Source organism: Streptopelia decaocto (genome assembly GCF_964273445.1).
Source record: "Streptopelia decaocto genome assembly, chromosome: 2".
In the NCBI taxonomy this organism is placed as follows: Eukaryota; Metazoa; Chordata; class Aves; order Columbiformes; family Columbidae; genus Streptopelia; species Streptopelia decaocto.
The window spans coordinates 98,514,465-98,534,690 of record NC_138655.1 but is presented as its reverse complement, the minus strand read 5'-3'; the positions used below and the strand labels follow the sequence as shown (position 1 = coordinate 98,534,690).

Genomic DNA, 20,226 nt, shown 5'->3' with positions numbered 1-20,226 from the left:
TAGCAGGCACTAGGTAGAACTAGACACTTGCATTAGAAAATGAAGGGAATATGGCATTATTCCTTAGTAACTAGAGCTACTTAACCCTTTTTTAATTCTTCCTTTGCCTAGAAAAGGAAATGAATAATTTTATTTCTGTGTATAATCAGGAAACCCTACAATCTGGGGCCCACGTTACTGTAAATTATTTTACACAGATCAGTGAAACCGCAGCAACCTTCCCCCACACTCTCAAACTCCGCTCAGCACTGACCACTAGAAAGTCCATTTTCAGAGTCATGTGCCAGATAAAGGCTTTTGCAGATAACGTGTGGAAAAACAGTGGCATTAAGTGGTATGTTGGATTACTGACAATAAAACATACCTAAAAGCAACCCCAGGGAGCACAACAGGAGTTCAGTTCCTATTTAAAGAGAGGCAAACAAATGCCTCAGTATTTATCTAACAAGTTCACCTGAAATTAATTAGTAGACCAGCACATTTTTCACATTAATGGTTCAACAGTTCTGCAACAAAATAGTGTTCATGGATTGTCAATCTTCAATTACAAACGTAATATACAGAGCATTTACTATGTAACTGGAAAGAGAAAGTAATACAAAGGTTTCGGAAGCCTAACAACATATTTAAGAACATTTTAAACACCACTGAAATGAACGGGAAATGAATAAGCCTATATTTTTCTTCTTGAACAGAAGTTTAATCAAATCTCATCAAAAGACATTGCAAGAATGCACTGCCACATGAAAGCACAGCAAATACTTCCCTCACCCAACCTCTAAGGGAGCTTTCCCCAGCTTCCAGTGCAGCAAAATAGTGCTGCAGGACACAGTTCAGCTAAGCCCTCTGTAAACTGAAATATGACTTATGCTGTGACATAAAACACCATGCACCCTACTCATTAAACCACCAGGACATACTTCTGCATGTACCCTATACACAAACACCTCCAAACATTCCTGATTTGTTTACACCAGTAAGAATTATCACATTTCAACAGACTTGCCTACTCCAGTCTTTAAACTGTAAGACTGTCCTGTTCCTTAGTGATAATTCAGTTTATACCATTTTGCTAAGCAATTCCAAAATGAACTTCAAGTAACATTTATTAACCAAATGTCTCAGACTTAAATCAGTTGGATTAAGAGGTATAGTGCTTTTTTCTACAAACCTCATTTGTTTAAGCTATCAAACTACCAAGCAAATTACTTTTTAACGAAAAAAAGACAAGAAAAAATCTGAAATGAGTAAATGGTCACATTAAGTTACTTATTTTTTGTTTAACCACCTGAAGCATCTTTAAATAATCCACTCAATCATAACCAGGAGCACAGACAGCTGTTCCTAGCTCTGACACTGTAAATAAAGCATAGCTGAATACTAGTAAAAGACAACACAGGTACAAGGAAGACAGGACTGCTTAAAGTTTACATTCCATTGGTTAGTGTTGCGAGCCAGGGAGAATGAACACAAACTAGAACAAAAGACAAACAGAAAAACAAAATAGTTTAATACCAAGTCCAGAAAAAAAAAATGTTTTGAAAACATAAAAGGAAAAGGTGCTTTGCAAAATACTGGTATCAGACCAAAACAGGTAAATTTCCCAAAGCATGCATTTTTCCCCTAAATCTGAAAGGGGAGATCCAGAAGATGAATCATTCAAAGAGAGTCTATTTAACCTTAACAGGAATGGTCCTATGGCTTCAAGAATGCACTCAGGTTAATATTACTCTTCGGTAGTTTAAATAACTGTGTGTATTGACAAGCATAGAAGTAGAGACTCTTCTTTGGCATCAGTAATATTCTTTTTTACCCTGTACTTTTTCAGTTGATGCCTTACTAACTCAAGAATTGCAACAGAACATAACTAGTATCAATGTGAGATTAAGAATAAGTTCAATTAAAATTAGTCTAAAAGTTGACTTGAAGGAACTTGTGTCTCTAATCAATTAAATTTCTTTAATACAATATCCCAACTAATTTAAAACAAAATTACCACGATTTGACTAAAACTGTCTTTCCAAAATACTAAGAGTTGAAAATACTGCAAAGCTGGTTTGCACCTAATATTTCCTCTTCCCTCGGCAAATTAAAGAACGGATTCCAACTCTGAAACTGAAGACTGGAAGCTCTCACCTTAAATGTTACTAATTTCCAAATAACAATTTTGAGGCTTCTTTGATGAAAGAAAGGAACAAGCCAAAAATTTCACAAGGATGCAGGCATTATGCTTGAACATCAAGTGTTGTGGGAAATTTCTTATCTAGCATTCTGAACAATGCTGAAAGGCACTCCTGTATTTTTCATAGTTTCTTCCAGAGTCAGGGCTAGAAAAGGAGGAATATGAGTCTGAAGAGATGGATTGCTGTATCATGAAATATTTTGCTTGTCTAGCTTGGGGAAGGAAAAAGGAAGATATCATTGAGATACACAATGTAGTTCAATTGTTTAAAAAAAAAATTATTTCTGAAAGAGAGATGAAAGCATCTTTTCCTCTATGAAAGTTAAAATTGGGGAGGGGAAAATTAAAAAAAAAATTGCACCAGGTTTTAGTATGTCAAGAAAAGGTAACGCAAACATTCTCTATAGAAATGATCATGCAATCATTTCTAAAAATGGTTATAAAAAGTAGCAAAGCATGAAATATGTAGTTGAGAAAACAACTTCATGCAGAATGGGTTTGTATAGTACATACCCAGATAGGATCTCTTGGGAGGTGCTTTGATTTCTTCATCCTTACTATCTGCAGCTACATAAAAAACAGTTGAGGGAAAAAAAAGGGAGGGAAAGACAAACAGACTCGTATGATTAAATGCAACAGTACGTCTTTTAGTTACAGTTTAGTCAGTTAGTACCTTTTGCTTATAAAAAATAATAGCCAAAACATGCCAGAAATTTTAGTCTCCATGCTTTCTAGAAGGCTCACACCCCATGATGTTAAGATGGAGTTGAGCAGTAGAAAGTCCCAGAACAGTCTCAATGCACAATCTGACAGCCATGTACCTAAGGGGAGAAAATTAAAACTTAAAAACAGTGAAACAGACAGCTTAACTCTTACTTTATATACTTTTCATGATCAGAGAAAACAAGTTGTTACCTTAGCAACATTGAGTGTGTAGATATATGTGTATAATCAGCTAAGACAATACAGTTGCCTTTGCCTCCTGCAGAAAATGCTGTTCTAAAACAGTTTAAAAAGCCTGAGCTTAAGCCAATCGTGTTGGTAAGGGCAGAGTAGACCCCATTTGCAACCATTACGCATGAAGAATTTTTTCACTCTAGCCTACCTCTCCCAGTTGAAAATCACGTATTACACAAGATTGCTTTCCAATGCCAAAACCAGAGCTCTTCAAGGGATCAGAGTGCTATAATAAGATACAAGTTACAAAGCAGGTTAAGACAACCAGCAGTTGGAAGGAAGACAAAACTGGATGAATGACCAGAGGAAATCTTCTTCATGAAAAAACCCAAGAGCCCATGTTCTACTTAAGGAACCTGGGCTGTACTGTAATAAGAAGAGAGGTCTAAGAGCCCATTTTTAACAAATGCTGTCCACCGGATTTCATTGTAGTTCATACACTCATGGTGTTCAAAATCTGTCACAATGCCTTGGGCATAATTGACAATCAATCTTTTTGGAGAGAGGTGGAAGGCTTATTTGGGGAAAGAAAAAGAGGGTTCCTCATAGAGTGTCTGTTGCTCCAAGAATATGAAGAGTCTGCTCTGGCCTGCCAACATTTTCAAGAGTAACCACATGTTTTTAGCTGCCTGTATCTGCGAACACCTTGCTTCAGTCTTCTCTTGATTCTCAAGTCAATACATGGCACATGTACATTTTGCTTTCCAGTATTTCGCTCTCTAGCACGGTATCAGCGTCATGCCTCAGAAATACTACAGCGCTTTGAACAAAAACAATTACAACAAAAGAAACTACCACTGAACCTTGAGCCAACTGTACTGAGCCAACACCACAGACAACAATTTTAAAGTCAGCAATAAATAAAGAGTGCTATTGTTACCACAACAATGAAACCAGGAGTTTTGCATTACAGCAGTCAAGATGCAATTTAAGTGGTGTTAAATAAAGGATAACGGATGAGAAGGTTTTGTTTGTGCCTGCTGATTTCATCTGAAGACTCTTTCACATAGCTTTCAAAGTATTCCTATGCAGGAGTGAGAACTGTCCTATCATTAGAAGTTTTAAAATCAAGTTTAGGGTGTTTGTTGTTTTCTTATGTGCCTGGTTTTTGTTGGTTGGTTGGGGTTTTTTTGTCTGTGGTTTTGTTTGTTTGTTTTTTACCACTTGAAAACATTTAAAAATAGGATATACAGTTCAAGTGTAAAAATTAATAAAACAGTCGGATATATAGAGAAGTTACTCTGTCTTCAATCAGTACATGTAATTGAAGGATAAAGTTTAGGTATCTAGAACAATAAGTCAGAATGCAGAAGCAGCACAAGATGTGCTTCTCCACTTTCAACTTACTTTCATTTTACAAGACTAAAAGACCTCCATAACTGAGAAGTAGCTGAGAGAAAAAATTAAAATTATGCAAGTTTTCCTAGTAAGTTTTCTTATAAAGCCTACAAGAAATAATCAAACATTACTAGAAAGAGTCCAGGGAGACTATTTTTCATGCTATGATGTAGCACATAAATTAAAGTACAAGTATTTCAACTGAATGGCTTTATGTCTATGTTCTGAATTACTACTGATGTGTATTTTAACCCAGTAGCACCACAAAACAGGCTACGGAATACAGAACAAGCTTCTTAGGATAAAGAGAGACTGCTCCTTAATGCTTCGAGAAATTTTAAGCAGATTTTAAGCAGTCATTACTTCAGGGACCTCATCTGTGAGAAACAAAAGAGAAAAAGGCAACTTTCACATAATTCAAAACAAACTGGTAAACATACACTAATGTGACTGAGGGGTAAATACCGCATTTAACAGTAATACAATAAAACAGCGAACTCCCACTGAAATATTCTATTTTATTCACTTCCTAAATATTTTAGATTATTTTGCAGAAACATTCAGAGGGAGGATACAAACTAAAGAATAAAAGTGCTTAAATTGAAGACCAGCCATGTGAAAAATAATAAATTCTATTACCATATAGAAATTGTGCACCTTCTCTTCAGGATTCTGCAAGGTTAATCAAAAACACTGATTTCAAACACAGCTTCTCACTGCCCCAGTAAGCTATGAGGAAAGAAAGTAAGTATACAGATTTATCAGTTTCCCTAGGTCACCATAAAACTTAAGAGATAAGATTAAGAGTAGGATTAGAAACACTGATCTCACTCCTACTCATATTATGCTTGAAATGCAAACCTATCTCCTATCTTTCTGCCTCGCCTGGAAGGAGCTTTGTATGCATTTATGTTTATTCTGAGCCACCGCGCTACAGTTGACCTTACTAAAAATCAGCTACAGGTAAGAAAAATATTTTAGCTGTTCTCAAAGTTTGTGGGAGAATGCAAGCCTTTTGATGGAAACAAATAATTAAGGTCCACATGTAGGTAAAAATCAGTCTCTCTAGCTAATTAAACACATGACAAAGTGAGTTTCAGGAAAACTGACCCAATGACACAATGCAACCTTAAGGAGTTTCCATTACCTGGTAAGGGAAAAACTAATTATCCTTCAGGAGACTGTATGTCTTCCAGGGAGAGTTGTTTAAAGAGGGCTATATACCAAACTGAATAGCCTCCCTTTTTGTCCAAAGGTTACTGAAGAAGCCTGGAAGAGTGCACGTGTAAATATGCACAAGGATAATTTCCTCTCAGAAAGGCAAACAGAGAAACCTTTCTGCCACTTCACAAAGCACTAGCATAGAGAGCAAAGTGGAGAGAAATTCCCCTCCCAAAATGCTTCCTGGATTTCAACTGCTGCTAAATCTGGCTGAAAGCAGTTTTTAAGTCATTCATCCTGCCAGACTATTAACCCTTGTGAACACAGCAGTTTGTGTTTTTTGGACTGGAGTGCAGCTCCTCTTCCATATGAATTCACTTACCTGAGTAGTTTCACACTACACTCCACAGTGAGCGGGAACGGAAGTAGCTTCTTAGCTATTAGATAAATTACCCTACTGCACAGCCAGTAGCTGCTGCCTTCTAGTGATGGCTGTGGACATCTGGAACTGGATCAAACTCTCAATTATTATGGAGTGAGGGAAGAGAACAGATGGAGAGAATAAATTATATGCCCATATTGGCAAAACAACTGATGAAAAGCTGACAGTGTTAATTCTGTTCCTGTTGGTAACAAGCAGTAACATAGAATGTTTTAAGTCAAAGTCAACACAGAGAAACACAAAAAATATTCCTCTCACATTTCTTATCCGGGAAAAAAAGCAAGGACTTTCAACAAAGCTTGAATGTTTCATTAAATAAAGAATAATACTCTGTCCCTAACTGAAATTATCAATGCCTAAAAATTAACAATTAACTAAAGTAAAAAATAAGTGAAAATTCTCATAAATCCCAACTAATCCCACACTAAAGCCCAAGGAAATAGTATAAAAAAAGACATTGTTTTGCAACTACGATATGACAGCACCTGCCATTTTGACAACCAGTAACTTAGAAACTAGAAAATAAGTTATGTACAAAATCAAGTGTCTGCAATTGCAAAATAAAATTTCAGATAATGGCATATGATCATATCTAAGAACTTGGTAGAAAGCACAACTGAAGAAAATAACTTCTTATTTTGGTAAAGATCTTAAAAAAAAAAAAAAATCTAGGCTAGCACAACGGCATAACAGCCAGCTCTATATTCAGCCCATGGTGTAAAATACTAAGGAGAACTCCCATTTCTAGACTGAACCAAGATCCATTTGAAATAAAATTACAGCTATACATATTTATCTGTAAAAAAAGCAATTTAAAGAAAAAAGTTCAGGAAGTGCACCACTGAATTATTAAGACACTGGATTGCAATTCAGACAGAACTTCCGTCCAAAATACAGTGCACCACACTTTCAAAAAGATTTATCCTGCAAAAGCCAGTTCCTGTCACTAACCTGCAAAAGAGCGGCGTTTTATATTTAGTTCGTTGGACACACGTACTTCAGTGCACAGTTTCAGCATCAGTAGCATAGTAATGATCATGATAATGCTTTGCCACAAAAGAGGGGATTCAAAACGCCTTCCAAACCTAAAAAAAAGGAAAAGAAAATACATAAAACATCTCAAAGATTACAAGTGTTATACTCAGTTATTTTCATTTTCAATCCTATCTAAGCACCTGAAAAAGGAAACCCTAACAGTAGCAGGAATGAAAGGCTGAGGAAGACAAAGTCACCAGCCAGATCTAGATGCACATCAGTAGCTCAGTCATAATCCCCTTATGGGAGTATCGGAGGACCTTATTACAACATTCCTGTCAACTGATCCTAGAAATTCTGAAACCAGAAGCTTAAGTCTTTGTTTTCAAATCCAGCAGTAAACCTATTATTTTGAAAGGAGAAGCAGATTCATTGAGCTGTAAAGGCAGTAGAGAGACCAGAGAGCTTTGTTGCATTAATACGAGTTATGTGCCCTCTCCAGGTACACACTCTGTAGATTTCACAAGGACCTCTCTGCAAAACTTACCTCTCTCAATTTTTCATTTTTAAGGTGAAGCCATAAAAACAATAGCATTTGCCCTATAAAGAAATAAATACCCAAAGACATAAGCTTGCTAGTTTTAATATAACATCTTCCTACAGGGGACGGAGTGGGGGGAAAAAAGGTGTAATGCTTTGTTTGACTTCTCTGCCTCTAGACTTCTTGAGTAGAAAGACCAGGTCCGCAGAACACACCAATCAATTCATCAATTTGTATCTAATTTGGACCAAGGTATGGGGAAGTAAAAAGTCCCAAAGATGTGATAATCAAACATACATAACTTGTCCTCTCCTGCCCACCCCCCCATTTAATTTCTGATTGCTCATAGATGATGCTTGGTGGGGACTACTGAGCCCTTCCTGCACGTAACACAGAGACATGAACTCAGCTTTTGGTCAGTCTTAACTGAAGAGCTTACTCTTATGTGATTGCATAAGCTTCTGCCACAGGAAAATCAGACACTTTGGTGAAGACTAGTGATGCCCCAAGCTCTTCCTGCATTACTTGATGAAAGCTCAGCAATCCTCACCATGCATAAGGGTGGAAGCTTTTAATATGCAGCCCTCAAAGCATATTAGATTTACAATAAGAAGGATGTACTCTGTGCTCAGTTCTGCCATGTTTTATGTCTTTAAGACAGAGATGCTGAGGAAGTGGCTTGCTGAAACATATTGCTATGCTTCCCAGCTCCTTCAGCCTGCACCATGAGGCACACAGGCTTTCTAAATTTCCTCATAGCACAGTTACTAAGGCCACCCCCTGAGCACATCATATTACTAGAGACCTCAGCCTCACAGGTATGGCAACCATAGCCCTCTTCTTGACAGTTCCTCTTTTATAGCACCCTGGCAAAATGTGATTTCTTATGCTTAGGCTACTTTCATGGGAGAGTTCTGTGTTAGTAAAAACCAACTAGGTTCACCATCACACTCTCTCACGCAATTCTGAATTTCCACTATAGCCATTTCACCAGAGAGATTTTTTTTTTTGTTATAAATCAACTAATAAAGAACACCAGAGAAACTGGAAGGTCCTTGACTAGCTTCCTTGGAAATCTTCCTGTGCAGAACAGCCAAACAGCCCACACCAATGAAAATGACAAAGTATTTCCTACCTAACAGCATTCAGCTAAGGAAAAGTACGACAACGCCTTGAGCCTCCACACCACTGCCAAAGACACCACCAGTAGCTACTGGAAGAACAGCAGTTCTGTGTACCTTAGTCCCATCTCTTCTTTCTACTGTTGATGTATTTGTGGTGGGCCACATGAGAACCATTATTGTAATAAATGTGGAGGATACTATGAGGGAGGAAATACAGAACACAACTGTAGTCACATGTGGAGCGTGATCTGAGTAAGATTTTCACTGCACTAGGAAAAAATGCAGGAGAGAAGAACAGAAGTTGAGCCCGGCCTGTGCCCATGATCCCAAAGCTTTCAGCTTGTGTCAATGACTGTGGCTAAGTTCCCCTGAACTACTGGAATTCACCACTGCTATATTTGTCTCTTATTCAGGGAATGAGAAAAAAAAAAAAAAAAAAAAAAAAAAGGAAAGGCCTACTTGGAATTACAGAGCAGTTAAAACTGTTTACATCAGGCTTAGAAAAAACATCTTCAATTACAAATGCATTTGTATGTAGAAATATAGTAATCCATTTAAGAGGGGCTGAGCTAGCAGCACAATAAACTAGAAGCTATTATGATGCGAAATCCAGCACAGGTCATTGCAAGGTTGCAGTGGTGTGCTCCCCACTTCCCATCTTGACTTCCTCCCTCTCCTTTTCGACCTGACCTTTTCCCATAAGCCGGATCAAATGATGATCACCACTGGTGCCCAGGATGGGTGCATCTGGTGTTGATGTCTGAATCAACTCAAGGTAGATTGGGGGAGACAGATAACAACACAATAGCCAAAGGCTAATCTATGGTAATGTGCCCACCTGGCCACAGGGCTGGCCCCAGCCTGACTCAAGACAAATTTGGAAGGAATTATATCTGCAGTCAGTATGCAAATATGACTGAGTCAATCTTCTTACTCCACAAATACTGGACAGCCCAGAGCCCACTGAGTTCTCCTCCATGGCAACACACTGCATGCCGAGCTATCCTTTGAATAGGGACACTTCTCAAGGTTACCCCTTGAGGTTTAGAGAATCCTTATCACATCAGATAAGTGAATCCTTATCACACCAGGTAAGTGAATTGGGAATAAGTGCACTGAAACTTTGTAATCTTAGCCAAGTGATATTAAGGATTAATTGTGCATATATAATCCTTCAGACATAAACTACTGACCAAGTCTGAGGCTAAACTCAGATCTAGCTGCACCTACACTCTTCTCCGAGAAGGAGTTTAGAAAGCAAGGGGGCCCATTCTGAATGTTGTGACTCAATGGAAGAGCCTCCCTAACAGTCTTGTCTGACCCTGTCTCCTGTGCAGTAAATAATCCAGCATACTTCACTATTGAATCTTGTTAAACCACTGTCACATTGTTACCAATAAACATATTGCTGCTTCTCTCCTGCGAATGAAGTGCATCACTCTATCCATGACAAATGTTATTTTCTCCCTGCTGATGAGGTTATTCGCCATTCAGTAATGGGCACCTCACAAAAGTATTGCTTGTGGTATAAACATCGACCCACTACAAACACACATAAGCATGGCCACCTGTTGCCTGATAATAACAATTTGCCATCACCACAGCCTTACTGGAAACAAGACCTGAAGCATTGCTGCAGATCCTCTACCCCTTAAAAAATGGGAGGAGTAAAACAAAATTCACAACATACAAGTGAGCTAAACTGTAAATTAAAAAAAAAAAAAAATTACAGGGACTTCAAACAATGCACAACAGCCAAAGACAATAAAGGTTACACAACAAAACATACTCATGTGAAATACATCTCCTCAAACACCAGTCACCAAATCGAGTCTCACAAGCAACAACACCTTCTAAGCTAAGTCACATCTACAAGAAATCAAACAGCTCTCATGGAGACCAATAAGCAGAGTAAACAGGCCATGCCCTATACCCACGCTACCTGGACAACAAGACTGTAGGGAATACCAGTGTCAAGGACCACTGTGAGGTTCTTGAAGCTTTAAAAGTAAAGCCAGAACAATCATTTTTCTCAGGATCATAACAAAAAACACCACTCCAAGTTGCTTACTCAACTTCACTCTGATATTGGGGCCTGCCACAGCAACACGGATCCAATTTAAGACTCTTCAAGCCATCTTGAGCTAGGAGCACTGCAAGATGCAAGCCCTGCAGGGACAGTGTGCTGTTCCGTGTTCTGTTTACTTTCTGCCTTGCAGATGTTATTCCTATCTTTGCCAAAGAAGGAGCTGGAAGGGGAGGAACATTAAATTATGAGAGAAAGATGAAAAGCATTAGGATACTCCAACAGGCTCACAGAAAATAAAAACTTTGAAGTTACTCAGTTGCTCTGCATTCCTCAGAGGTCAGTACTGGGACCGGCACTGTGTAACATCTTTGTCAGTGACACGAACAGTGGGACTAAGTGCGCTCTCAGCAAGTTTGCGAACAGCACCAAGCTGTGTGGTGCAGTTGATGTACCATCCAGAGACAGATACCTTGACAGGCTGAAGAGGTGCACCCGTGAAAACCTCATGAAGTTCAACAAGTGCAAGGTCCTGCACATGGGTCGGGGCAATCCCAAGCACAAAGACAGGCTGAGAGGAGAATAGTTTAAGAGGAGGTCTGAGGAGAGAGACTTGGGGGTGTTGGTTGATGAGAAGCTCAGTATAATCTAGTAATGTGTGCCTGCAGCCCAGAAAGCCAACCATATCCTGGGCTGCACCAAAAGAAGCGCGACCAGCAGGTCAAGGGAGGTGATTCTGCTCCTCTCCTCCACTCTCAGGAGTCCACACCTGGAGTCCAGCACTGAGGCCTCTAACATAATAAGGACATGGACCTGTTGGAGTGTGTCCAGAGAAGGGCCTTGAAGATGATCAGAGGGCTGGAGCATCCCTTTTATGAAGACAGGGTGAGAGAGTTGGGGTCGTTCAGCCTGGCAAGAGAAGACTCCGGGGAGACCTTCAGCAGCCTTCCAGTACCTAAAGGGGACCTGCAAGAAAGCTGGAGAGGAACTTTTTACAAGGGCATGTAGTGATAGCACAAGAGGTAATGGCTTTAAACTGAGAGTAGATTTAAGTTAGATATAAGGAAGAAATTATTTGCCATGAGGGTGGTGAGGCACTGGAACAGACTGCCCAGAGAAGCTGTGGACGCCCCATCCCTGGAAGTGTTCAAGGCCAGGTTGGATGGGGCTTTGAGCAACCTGGTCTAGTGGAAGGTGTCCCTGCCCATGGCAAGGGGGTTGGAAAAATATGATCGTTAAGGTCCCTCCCAACCCAAGTCATTCTATGATTTGATGATGCTCTCAAGTCCTGGAGATGAGGGAGTCACCATTTTCACCCCACAACTACAAGGTTATGTGACCATATTTGCAGTATTTAAGGAACTCAGATCTCATATGTCAGACTACAAAGACACAAAGAATTTTTCACTGTTTGCTTAATACTATAAAACCAAAAGATCTCTCTTTTTTTTCCCTGTAGTAGTTAAATGTGCAAAGAAAGTGGGGGAGAGGCTTACATTTTATTAGTATTTAAACAGCCTTAGAATGATTTGAGGTAATGAAGACAAGAGAAGTGCTAGAGCAGAGACTAACTAGGCATTAAGAAAACCAACTAATTCCATCGGTACGACTCAGTCCTGTTGCAATAATCCTGCTATTCCAGTCCTGAGCCTACTTAAAACAGCAAATGCCAATTGTGGGAGTGTAGGAGGAAGCAGCGTGGTCAGGGTGATGGTGATCCGGTTGTACCAACAGCAACCAGATTCTTTTCAGAGATGTCTTAGGAAAAGAGCAAACCTTTTTTTGTCCACTCTAGTTTGAGCTTCTTTTGCAGATACCATTTCAGTTTCCACCCGCTGGCTGCTGTCCCAAGGCTGTGCCCTATCTGGGGCAGGGCCTCTGGTCTGTCCTCTGCCCCAACACAGGCAGGCCTGATGGGGCACGGCCTCAGCTCACAGAGGCAGCTCCGCTCACTGCAAGAGTGGAAAACACCAAAATTCCAACAGGCCTCATGGCTCTGGGTCAGGTTTTCCACATTTTTACAGATTCTTGGCTAGATGGAAAGCATGCAGGATACTGCACACACCACCAGGGCCATGAGATAGCCCAGGGTACCAGCATAGCAGCTGTCTTGAAGGACAGCCCATACAACCACAGGATTTAATCAGCAGGAAGAAAAAGAAACAAACTAGTTTTACAACAAGATCTCTTGATATGAGAGTTTCTGTTTTGCACATTAACTTCCAGGACTTTATAAAGTACCCAAAACAAACTTCTCACTTGGACATACAAAATCCTACTTCACTTTTTGTACAAAAGAGCACGGCATTTTGTCCTTGCTGTCTAGCATTTATAAAAAGGAGGAGGAATTGTGTAACACTTCTGCTCTCAATATCTGAGCAAGATTCCACTAGCAGGCCATATGTAACACAATCTTTTCAAAGCCTGTCAGCTTGGTTTATAGCACCATCCCACCTTCTCCACATGGTGAAAGCTGGCAAGACTCATTTTAGTAACAGAAGTCTTAAACGCAAGTTTCTTCTTCCCACAGAAGTCCTACAAACAGACACCACTGGCCCACTACCTGAAGCCAAAGCAACATCTGACAGCAGGGACCTGATTCACAAGGAGCATAGTAGGTGTGAGCAAAACAAACAAACATGTAGGAATCCACCTCAGACAACATCAAGTCCAACATTTTCCTATAAATTACTTCCCGCTGCACACTTGTCTCTGTAACCCCCTACTCATAACAGGGAGCGTATTCCACTGACTCCATCACAGAGAGCTCCCAGTCCTACTGACGTGACCTTTTTCAGAACCCACTTAGTTCCAGGTGAACTGATATGGAATGGATAGAAGGCTACCTTTGCTCAAAAACAACACTGCATAGTTTTCATCTTTTCCCTAACCATCAGAACCTTTTTCCAGTTTGTCAGAAGGTAACTGCTTTACGAGAACAACTCCAAAACAGGACTGGTTTATTTTCTCTTGTTTGGATTTCTATGCTGTTGCTGTATGCAGTTTAGGCCAGTGGCCCACAGAATTGCATCTCAAAACCCCTGGAAATAATATTGTCTTCCCAGAAAATATACAAGCCATATTATACTACTGCAAAAACATTTTATGGATTGCAAAAGTGAAAAAAGAAGTCAAAAAATTTCTCAGAATAGCAGGGGGCATAAGTACTTTTGGCTGAACTTACTCAAGATACAAATAAAAATGCCTACTGCAGACTTCTAAAAAAATCTGCAGTTCTCTTTCCTCTAGCTATATATTCTGATTTTAATATTAAAAGAAATCATAATTTATCTCACCATAAGCTCTGTTTTGTTTTTTTTTTTTTAAAAAAAAAAAGAAAGAAAGAAAGAGGGAAGAGAGAAAGAACTCACAAGTAAGTTTTTCCACATCCTCCACCCCCAACTGATTACACAACTCTCTCCCACCTTCTTGTTCCTGTTTTTGATCTTGAAAATGCAAAGCCCATCATCTGGCAGAGCGTAGGCCACATGGACCAAGCAGATACGTCCACCTTGGTCACAACTGAGGTCAGGTGCCACAGTGCACTCTGAAGCTGGCCCACAACCTCAGAACAGCCTAGGACAGCTTAACCAGATGATTAACTACCTCAAAGCTCAAGCATCAATAAGACTCGAGGTATCTCTTGAATATTTTAACGAGTCTTGAACAAGAAATCTGAGTTAATTCTAGCAAGTACAGTAAAAATTAGAGAATAAAAACGGTAATCAAGTGTCTTATGGAAAATTCTGAGGGAAGAAAATTTACATCAGATTTTTTGGAACATCCCATGCATCTTCATATATACCAGAGTTACAAAGGCATTGCGTGTTGAACTGCCTCTTTACCCACAGCGCAGACCTTCTCTGGGCTGACCAGTCCAGAAGTTGAACTGAGTGAAGAGCAAGAAACAATGACCTAGGAGAACAGGAGTAGCAGTACTGGCAATGGCAGAATGACTAGAACAAAGGAGCAGCTGATACCAATCATAAATCACATGCAGAAGCCACACTGGCCAAAATAAAAACTAAATTATCACTAAAAATAATGCTAAATTGATATCAAGTGTAGTCACAGCACAAAATCTACTTTTCACATTGGCAAATGGAGACTCCATTGTGCAATGCTGATAGCACAGACTGTCTACATTTTTTTTTTCCAGAATCCTCTTTAAAAGGGCCAAAAACTTCACACACAGAACCACAAGTTTGCACAGTCAAAATTCTTTCTTCTTCCTAAACAAAAGCCATGTGTGCACAAACAAAGTGGAATCATGCCCACTACTATTCCTATGCAGCCTCCATTCTTGTAGACCAGTCTTCTCCCACTGCTTTTCCACAAAATTCTGGCATATAACTCATTGTTGGAACAGAGCAAGGCCGAACACAAAACTGAAAGTAGAAATATCTCTTTAAAGATGACATCTTGAGATAACTGTGAAACAGAGAAGCATGAAAAATGACTTTATGGATAATGTATTACTGTCATCACTAGCAATCAGACCTTCCTTGAGCACACCCTGAAACTAAGGGATTAGGTAGGAGGAATACAAGGAGAGGCATCGCATGAGTCCACTTTAAAAGACAGTTTACCATTGGAGACAGTCTAATTGGAAGAAGAGAAATTGTGAAAACAGATAATTGGGAACAGGATTGTTATCCTTGATCTCAGCAGTATTTTGTTCATTGGCTACTGTCACAGTGCAATACACCAGCTGCAACTCTATTGACACATAAAACATGCCAAGAAGATTAGGAAGTAAATAGAGGTGAGACAAAAGGACAAACTTCACCCACTGCAAAATCAGAGGTTACACACGCACACACAAAATCCCCAACCACAAACCTCTGAGATAATGAAGCACAGCTCCAGAAACAATTGGAATCTGCCAATTCACAAATACGAAATGAGGGAATCGCCCCCAGAGCTGGGGTGAATAAAGTACAGTAGAGCCACAGAGGGAAGGTGGGATTCAGTCTGCTATGAACGACAGAGATACAGAAAGCCCACCATTACTAAAGAGTGAAAATACAGAGAAAACGTGTCATAAAAGGCAGGAACTGTCTGTGCTTGTTATCTATGCATCTGAAATAGGTAACATTCCACTCTGTGAACCTCAAATTCAAGAACACATGAAATACAGGGAAAATGTGGAAGTAACAACAGAAACTAATTACAGAAATGCCTTTGAAGTTAAAAACCACACAACACCAAAAATGAGCCATTCTAAGAAATAATTAAGTCCTGAAATGTAACACTATTAGAACTTGAAAGTTTTTAAGGTCAACCACTTTAAGTACTTATGTTTGGATCAGGGTAGAGGGGAAGTTAGGAGGGATGAATCTGGCACAAATCACACACTTCATAACCAAGAGTCATGAAGAGAAAGTAAAACAAATTAACAAATTGAAAACACCAGCTATGTGTCAGTGAAGTTTTCATAAGAGAGATGGATTAAGGTCTAGACTAGCTTGCTAAAGGGAAGGAAGAGTAACCTTTTCAAGTGGTACTTTGAAAGTCAGATTGGGGAAAAATTATAACCAAAACTACTTGTAGGAACAGTTCTGTTCTGGTGCAAGAACTGATCAAAATACGTAACAAATTTAAAACAAAATCAATAAAAACCTTCTAATTCCCTCCAATGACTATTATATACAAAATTAAAACAATTCTGCTTTTTATGTCCAATTATCTAGAACACTGCGTCCCATATAATATATCAGTCATAGGTGACATTAAACAACTAGCGCAAATACTGAGTTGCCAAGCTGCTCTATTAATGCATCTCAAATGCATCCACAGAAATCAGCAGCTCTTGTTCTGCTGTCTTATGCCCAAGTATAAAATCTACCCTCAACACAGCTTTCATGTCTTACAGGTGTATATAATGAACTACCAGGGATGCCTAACCTTTATAAGCAGAGAAGTAAAATATTCTCTCTCAGGGAACACTTAATTATCACTATTTAAGTCTTCCTTTCTGTATTTTAGTTCAGTTAGTTTAGTTAGAACTAGAAAGCGACAATTCATTCTAAGTACAGACAGAAAGGTTTCTGCAGGCTCATGCCTGCAATATTTCCCCATAGCAGTGGCTGTACCACAGGCCAGCAGCATGCCTTAACCTCCCCTGCGGCCAGACACACCTATGTACAGACTGTGCAAACCCATTCCATGCCATCCCTGAGCTCCAAGGTGAACAGAGCCCACACAGAGTTAGTACGTCTCAGGGAGTGATGCTACTAATATTATGCAGCTAAAATACTCCCAGTAAAAAAAATCACATGATCTTATCAACATAACTGCATTCCCTCTCTTTTGAAGTGTTGACAAATCTTTTAACATTGACATAATTATAACTTTTCATTAGTCATACTATTCATTCTTTCACACATATCTTAACTAGGTATACTTAAAATCAATTCAAAATAAAGATCTTTTAGTTATTTTATAGTCCAAGTCTCATTTAACAGATGCACTTGCCTGGGTTAACTAAAAACTGTCAGCACTTCCATTCAGGTGCAAATCATTTGTATATGCCAACTACCTCCAGTGAAACAAAAAATTAGACAACTCCTATATCTCAAACTGTCAGCTCAGGCTTTTTTTTTCTCCTCCCCCTGCCAGTTCCTCCACTTCTGTTCTCTGCTTGCTCCACCCACTTCTCAGGAAAACATAGATCCAACGCAACAAGTAGCTCTGATGGCTCCTCAGTTTGACTGCCAGCTGTGGTCCCAAGAGAGGGTCCCCTGTTTTCTCCATTCCCAGCACAGCACTTACAGGTTACATATTGCTGTAGAAGAATCCAGGAAACTTCCTATGTTTAAATAGTCAGAGGAGCTTTACAAAGAAACAGGAAATCAACAAAAGGATGTAGCCTGTTACCTATCAGTTCTTTGTGGACTACAAAACAGTATTTTGTAACTAAAATATTCTTAGAACAACTGTTCTCAGTTGCAGTAATTTCCCAGACTATTTCACCTTCGCTTTCTCAAGTACATTTCCAGTGTTGTGGCACCTATATTATAAAAAGTAAGGAGGAATAGAAGTTAATAAAATGACTTCACAGAAATCACACCCTAATAACAGTTTCTTCGTCCAGCAGCACAAGAGCTAAATATGTAAACAAACCTGCTTTTAAGTATTGAAAGTGGTACTGAAAATAAAAACTATTTGCTTTTAAAGGCAGCCCACCCTTTGCCTAATTATCAAAGAATGAATATTTTTATCTGTAGTTGTGCATGGAGCTCTAGAAGTGAACTCCCTCTGAAGTCAGTTGATATACCAGGAAAACACAAGAATATACGTCAAGTGTCCAAATGACACTAAGACCAACTAGATGCTAGAATAAGCATGCAGGACCAGGGCCTTCACTCTGAGAATGGAGCTAGAGGGGCAGCAGAAATGTAAAATATAGTCAACAAGAGAAAATATCTGACTTAGAATAAATCTCTTTTTTTTACCAGCAAGTTAAAAAGTTGCATCTTGGAACATCAGAGCACTGATAAACAGATTGGGCAGACGGCACTCCTGACCCCAGCCCATTTTCCTCAATGCAGATTCACCTGCCTATGGGAAGACAGGATTTTGATCTTCAGCAGCGGGGGGGAAACTATGTAAAACTCTCTATTGCCTCAAATATTCCAAATCAAAGCTTTACAACCATCAAGCGAGAACCTTTAGAACGGGGCAGACACACATATGAAACCAACTTACCAAAAGAGTATTCGCAAAATGTTGGCGACCAGTAACACCAGGCAGACGTAGGTGGAGAAGCCCTCTGCGTTCTGTGTCCGGCGGATGTCTCTGTACTGCGGGATGTAGGGCACCACGCCGCCGAACACCATGGCCCCCGCCGCGCCCCACGACACCAGCTGCTGCATGGGGACCAGCAGCCACTCCAGGCCGGCCGCTTCCATGGCGGGGGGAAGCGCGGCGGCTGCGGCGGCGGCAGTCAGGCTGAGCGATGCCTTCCGCTGCGGCTCTCCAGCCAAGGCCGGCTTCAGCCCCGCACGGGCTCCTGGGCGGGATGCGGCACCGTGCCTGCGCCCTCTCTCGCGGAGCCAGCACCTGGGGAGCGGGACGGGAGGTGAGGTGAGCCCGGCTCGGCCGCGGGCTGCTCGGGCTGTTCCCCCAGCTCCCGGCCGGCCACCGGGCACCAGCACACCCAGACCCCCGCCCTGCTACGGACGGGCCGGGGGCCGCCCCCGCTGCGCCGCTCCGACACGGCGCCTCGCTGCCGCCCTCACACGGGCTCTCCCGGGGGGATCCCTGACTCAGGCACGGGCCGGGGGCGGCAGCTCCCCCGCTGAGGAGACCTCCCGCCAGCGGCCGGAGGCACCGGGCGGTGAGCCGGGCCGAAGTGCGGGGGCAGAGAGGGCACGGACACACGCCCGCTCCGACAGCGGGTACCGCCGCCCGCCCCCCACAGCTGCCGGGTCGCTTCTCTGAGGGGGCCGCCCTCACCTGCCCGCGCCCGCCCGTTCCCTGCCGCGCCTCGCTCATCCAGAGCCGCGCGAACACGCGCGTCTCTGTCTGTCCGTCCGTCCGCCCGCCCGCAACCGCCGCGCCCGCCACCCAGCCCAGCCCCGCCCCACCTCCTCCCGAAGCTCCGGCCGCCGCCATTCCCCTCCGCCCGCCGCCGCTCCGCGACTGGGGACTCGGGCCGACGGCAGCGGCGGGCCCGGGCGGCTCGTGACGCCACGATGACCGGCTGCGCCTCCGCCAATGAGCGGCGGGGCCGCCCCGCAGATTCCGCTCGCGCGGCGCCGGGAGCCAGCGCGCGCGCGGCCCCGCCGAAGCCGGCGGGGGTGGAAGCGGCAGCGGCGGCGGGGCGGGCAGCCCCTCCGGCGGGGAAGCAGCGGCGGCGAGCTCGGCTGCCGGGCTTGCGGAGCCCGCCCGTTGCTCTGCCAAGCCCCGAGGACCAGGCGCTGCCAGCGCCGTGTCACATGGCAGGCTGCCCGCGGGCAGTGCCGGCCCTGCCGCCGCTGCCTGGGGCATTGCTGCCCAGGTACGCATAGGGAACGCGACCCGGGCCGCCCCTCGCCTCCGGGGGGCGGAGGGTGCTCGGCGCCCCCGAAAAAGAGGCGGCGCCTGGAATACCTGCGGACCCTTTTCCACTCGCTGTCTTTAAGTGCGGTCCCAGATCTTGTTCCCTTCCCTCCGACTTCTTCCTAAGAGTTACGAGGCGCTCGGTCACGCTTCAAGAAAATTACGTTTCAGTGAGTCTCAAAATTGCAGTCCCTCCTTAACTGCAGACAGCACAACTGAAAGCGGCACATCTTCCTTACAAGAGAGAGTTATTTCCCCAAATGGCAATGAAAAATGTGGCAAAGGGAGACAGAATGCGCATCTTCCACCCAAAATGACCAGCAAGTCTTTACTGGTGCTTGTGCTGGGCCAGCAGAGAAGTGCAAGTGCTGCACACAGGTGCTAGAGGAGCTTGGCAGCATGGACACTGCATGCTCAAACGGCTGCTTGAGGTGG

The 20,226-nt window shown here is 42.1% G+C and overlaps 1 protein-coding gene across 4 annotated transcripts in view; it reads right to left on the bottom strand.

The window, feature by feature from the left end:
- SLC66A2 (solute carrier family 66 member 2) overlaps positions 1–19,517 on the bottom strand; it is a 559,480-nt gene extending 539,963 nt beyond the window's left edge. For 2 of the 4 annotated variants that reach the window (XR_014183251.1, XM_082044728.1), the window contains exons 1-4: positions 19,338–19,511; positions 18,457–18,810; positions 7,032–7,165; positions 2,696–2,749 (exon numbers count right to left, since the gene is read on the bottom strand). Coding sequence is in view for 3 of the 4 variants with exons in the window: in XM_082044728.1 (XP_081900854.1) it covers positions 2,696–2,749; positions 7,032–7,165; positions 18,457–18,659 (391 nt within the window). In the remaining variant the exon portion in view is untranslated. Of the gene's footprint in view, positions 1–2,695; positions 2,750–7,031; positions 7,166–18,456; positions 18,811–19,337 lie in introns of all 4 variants that reach the window. The other 2 variants (XM_082044730.1, XM_082044729.1) reach the window with 2 other exon arrangements.
- Positions 19,518–20,226: the final 709 nt, after the last annotated feature.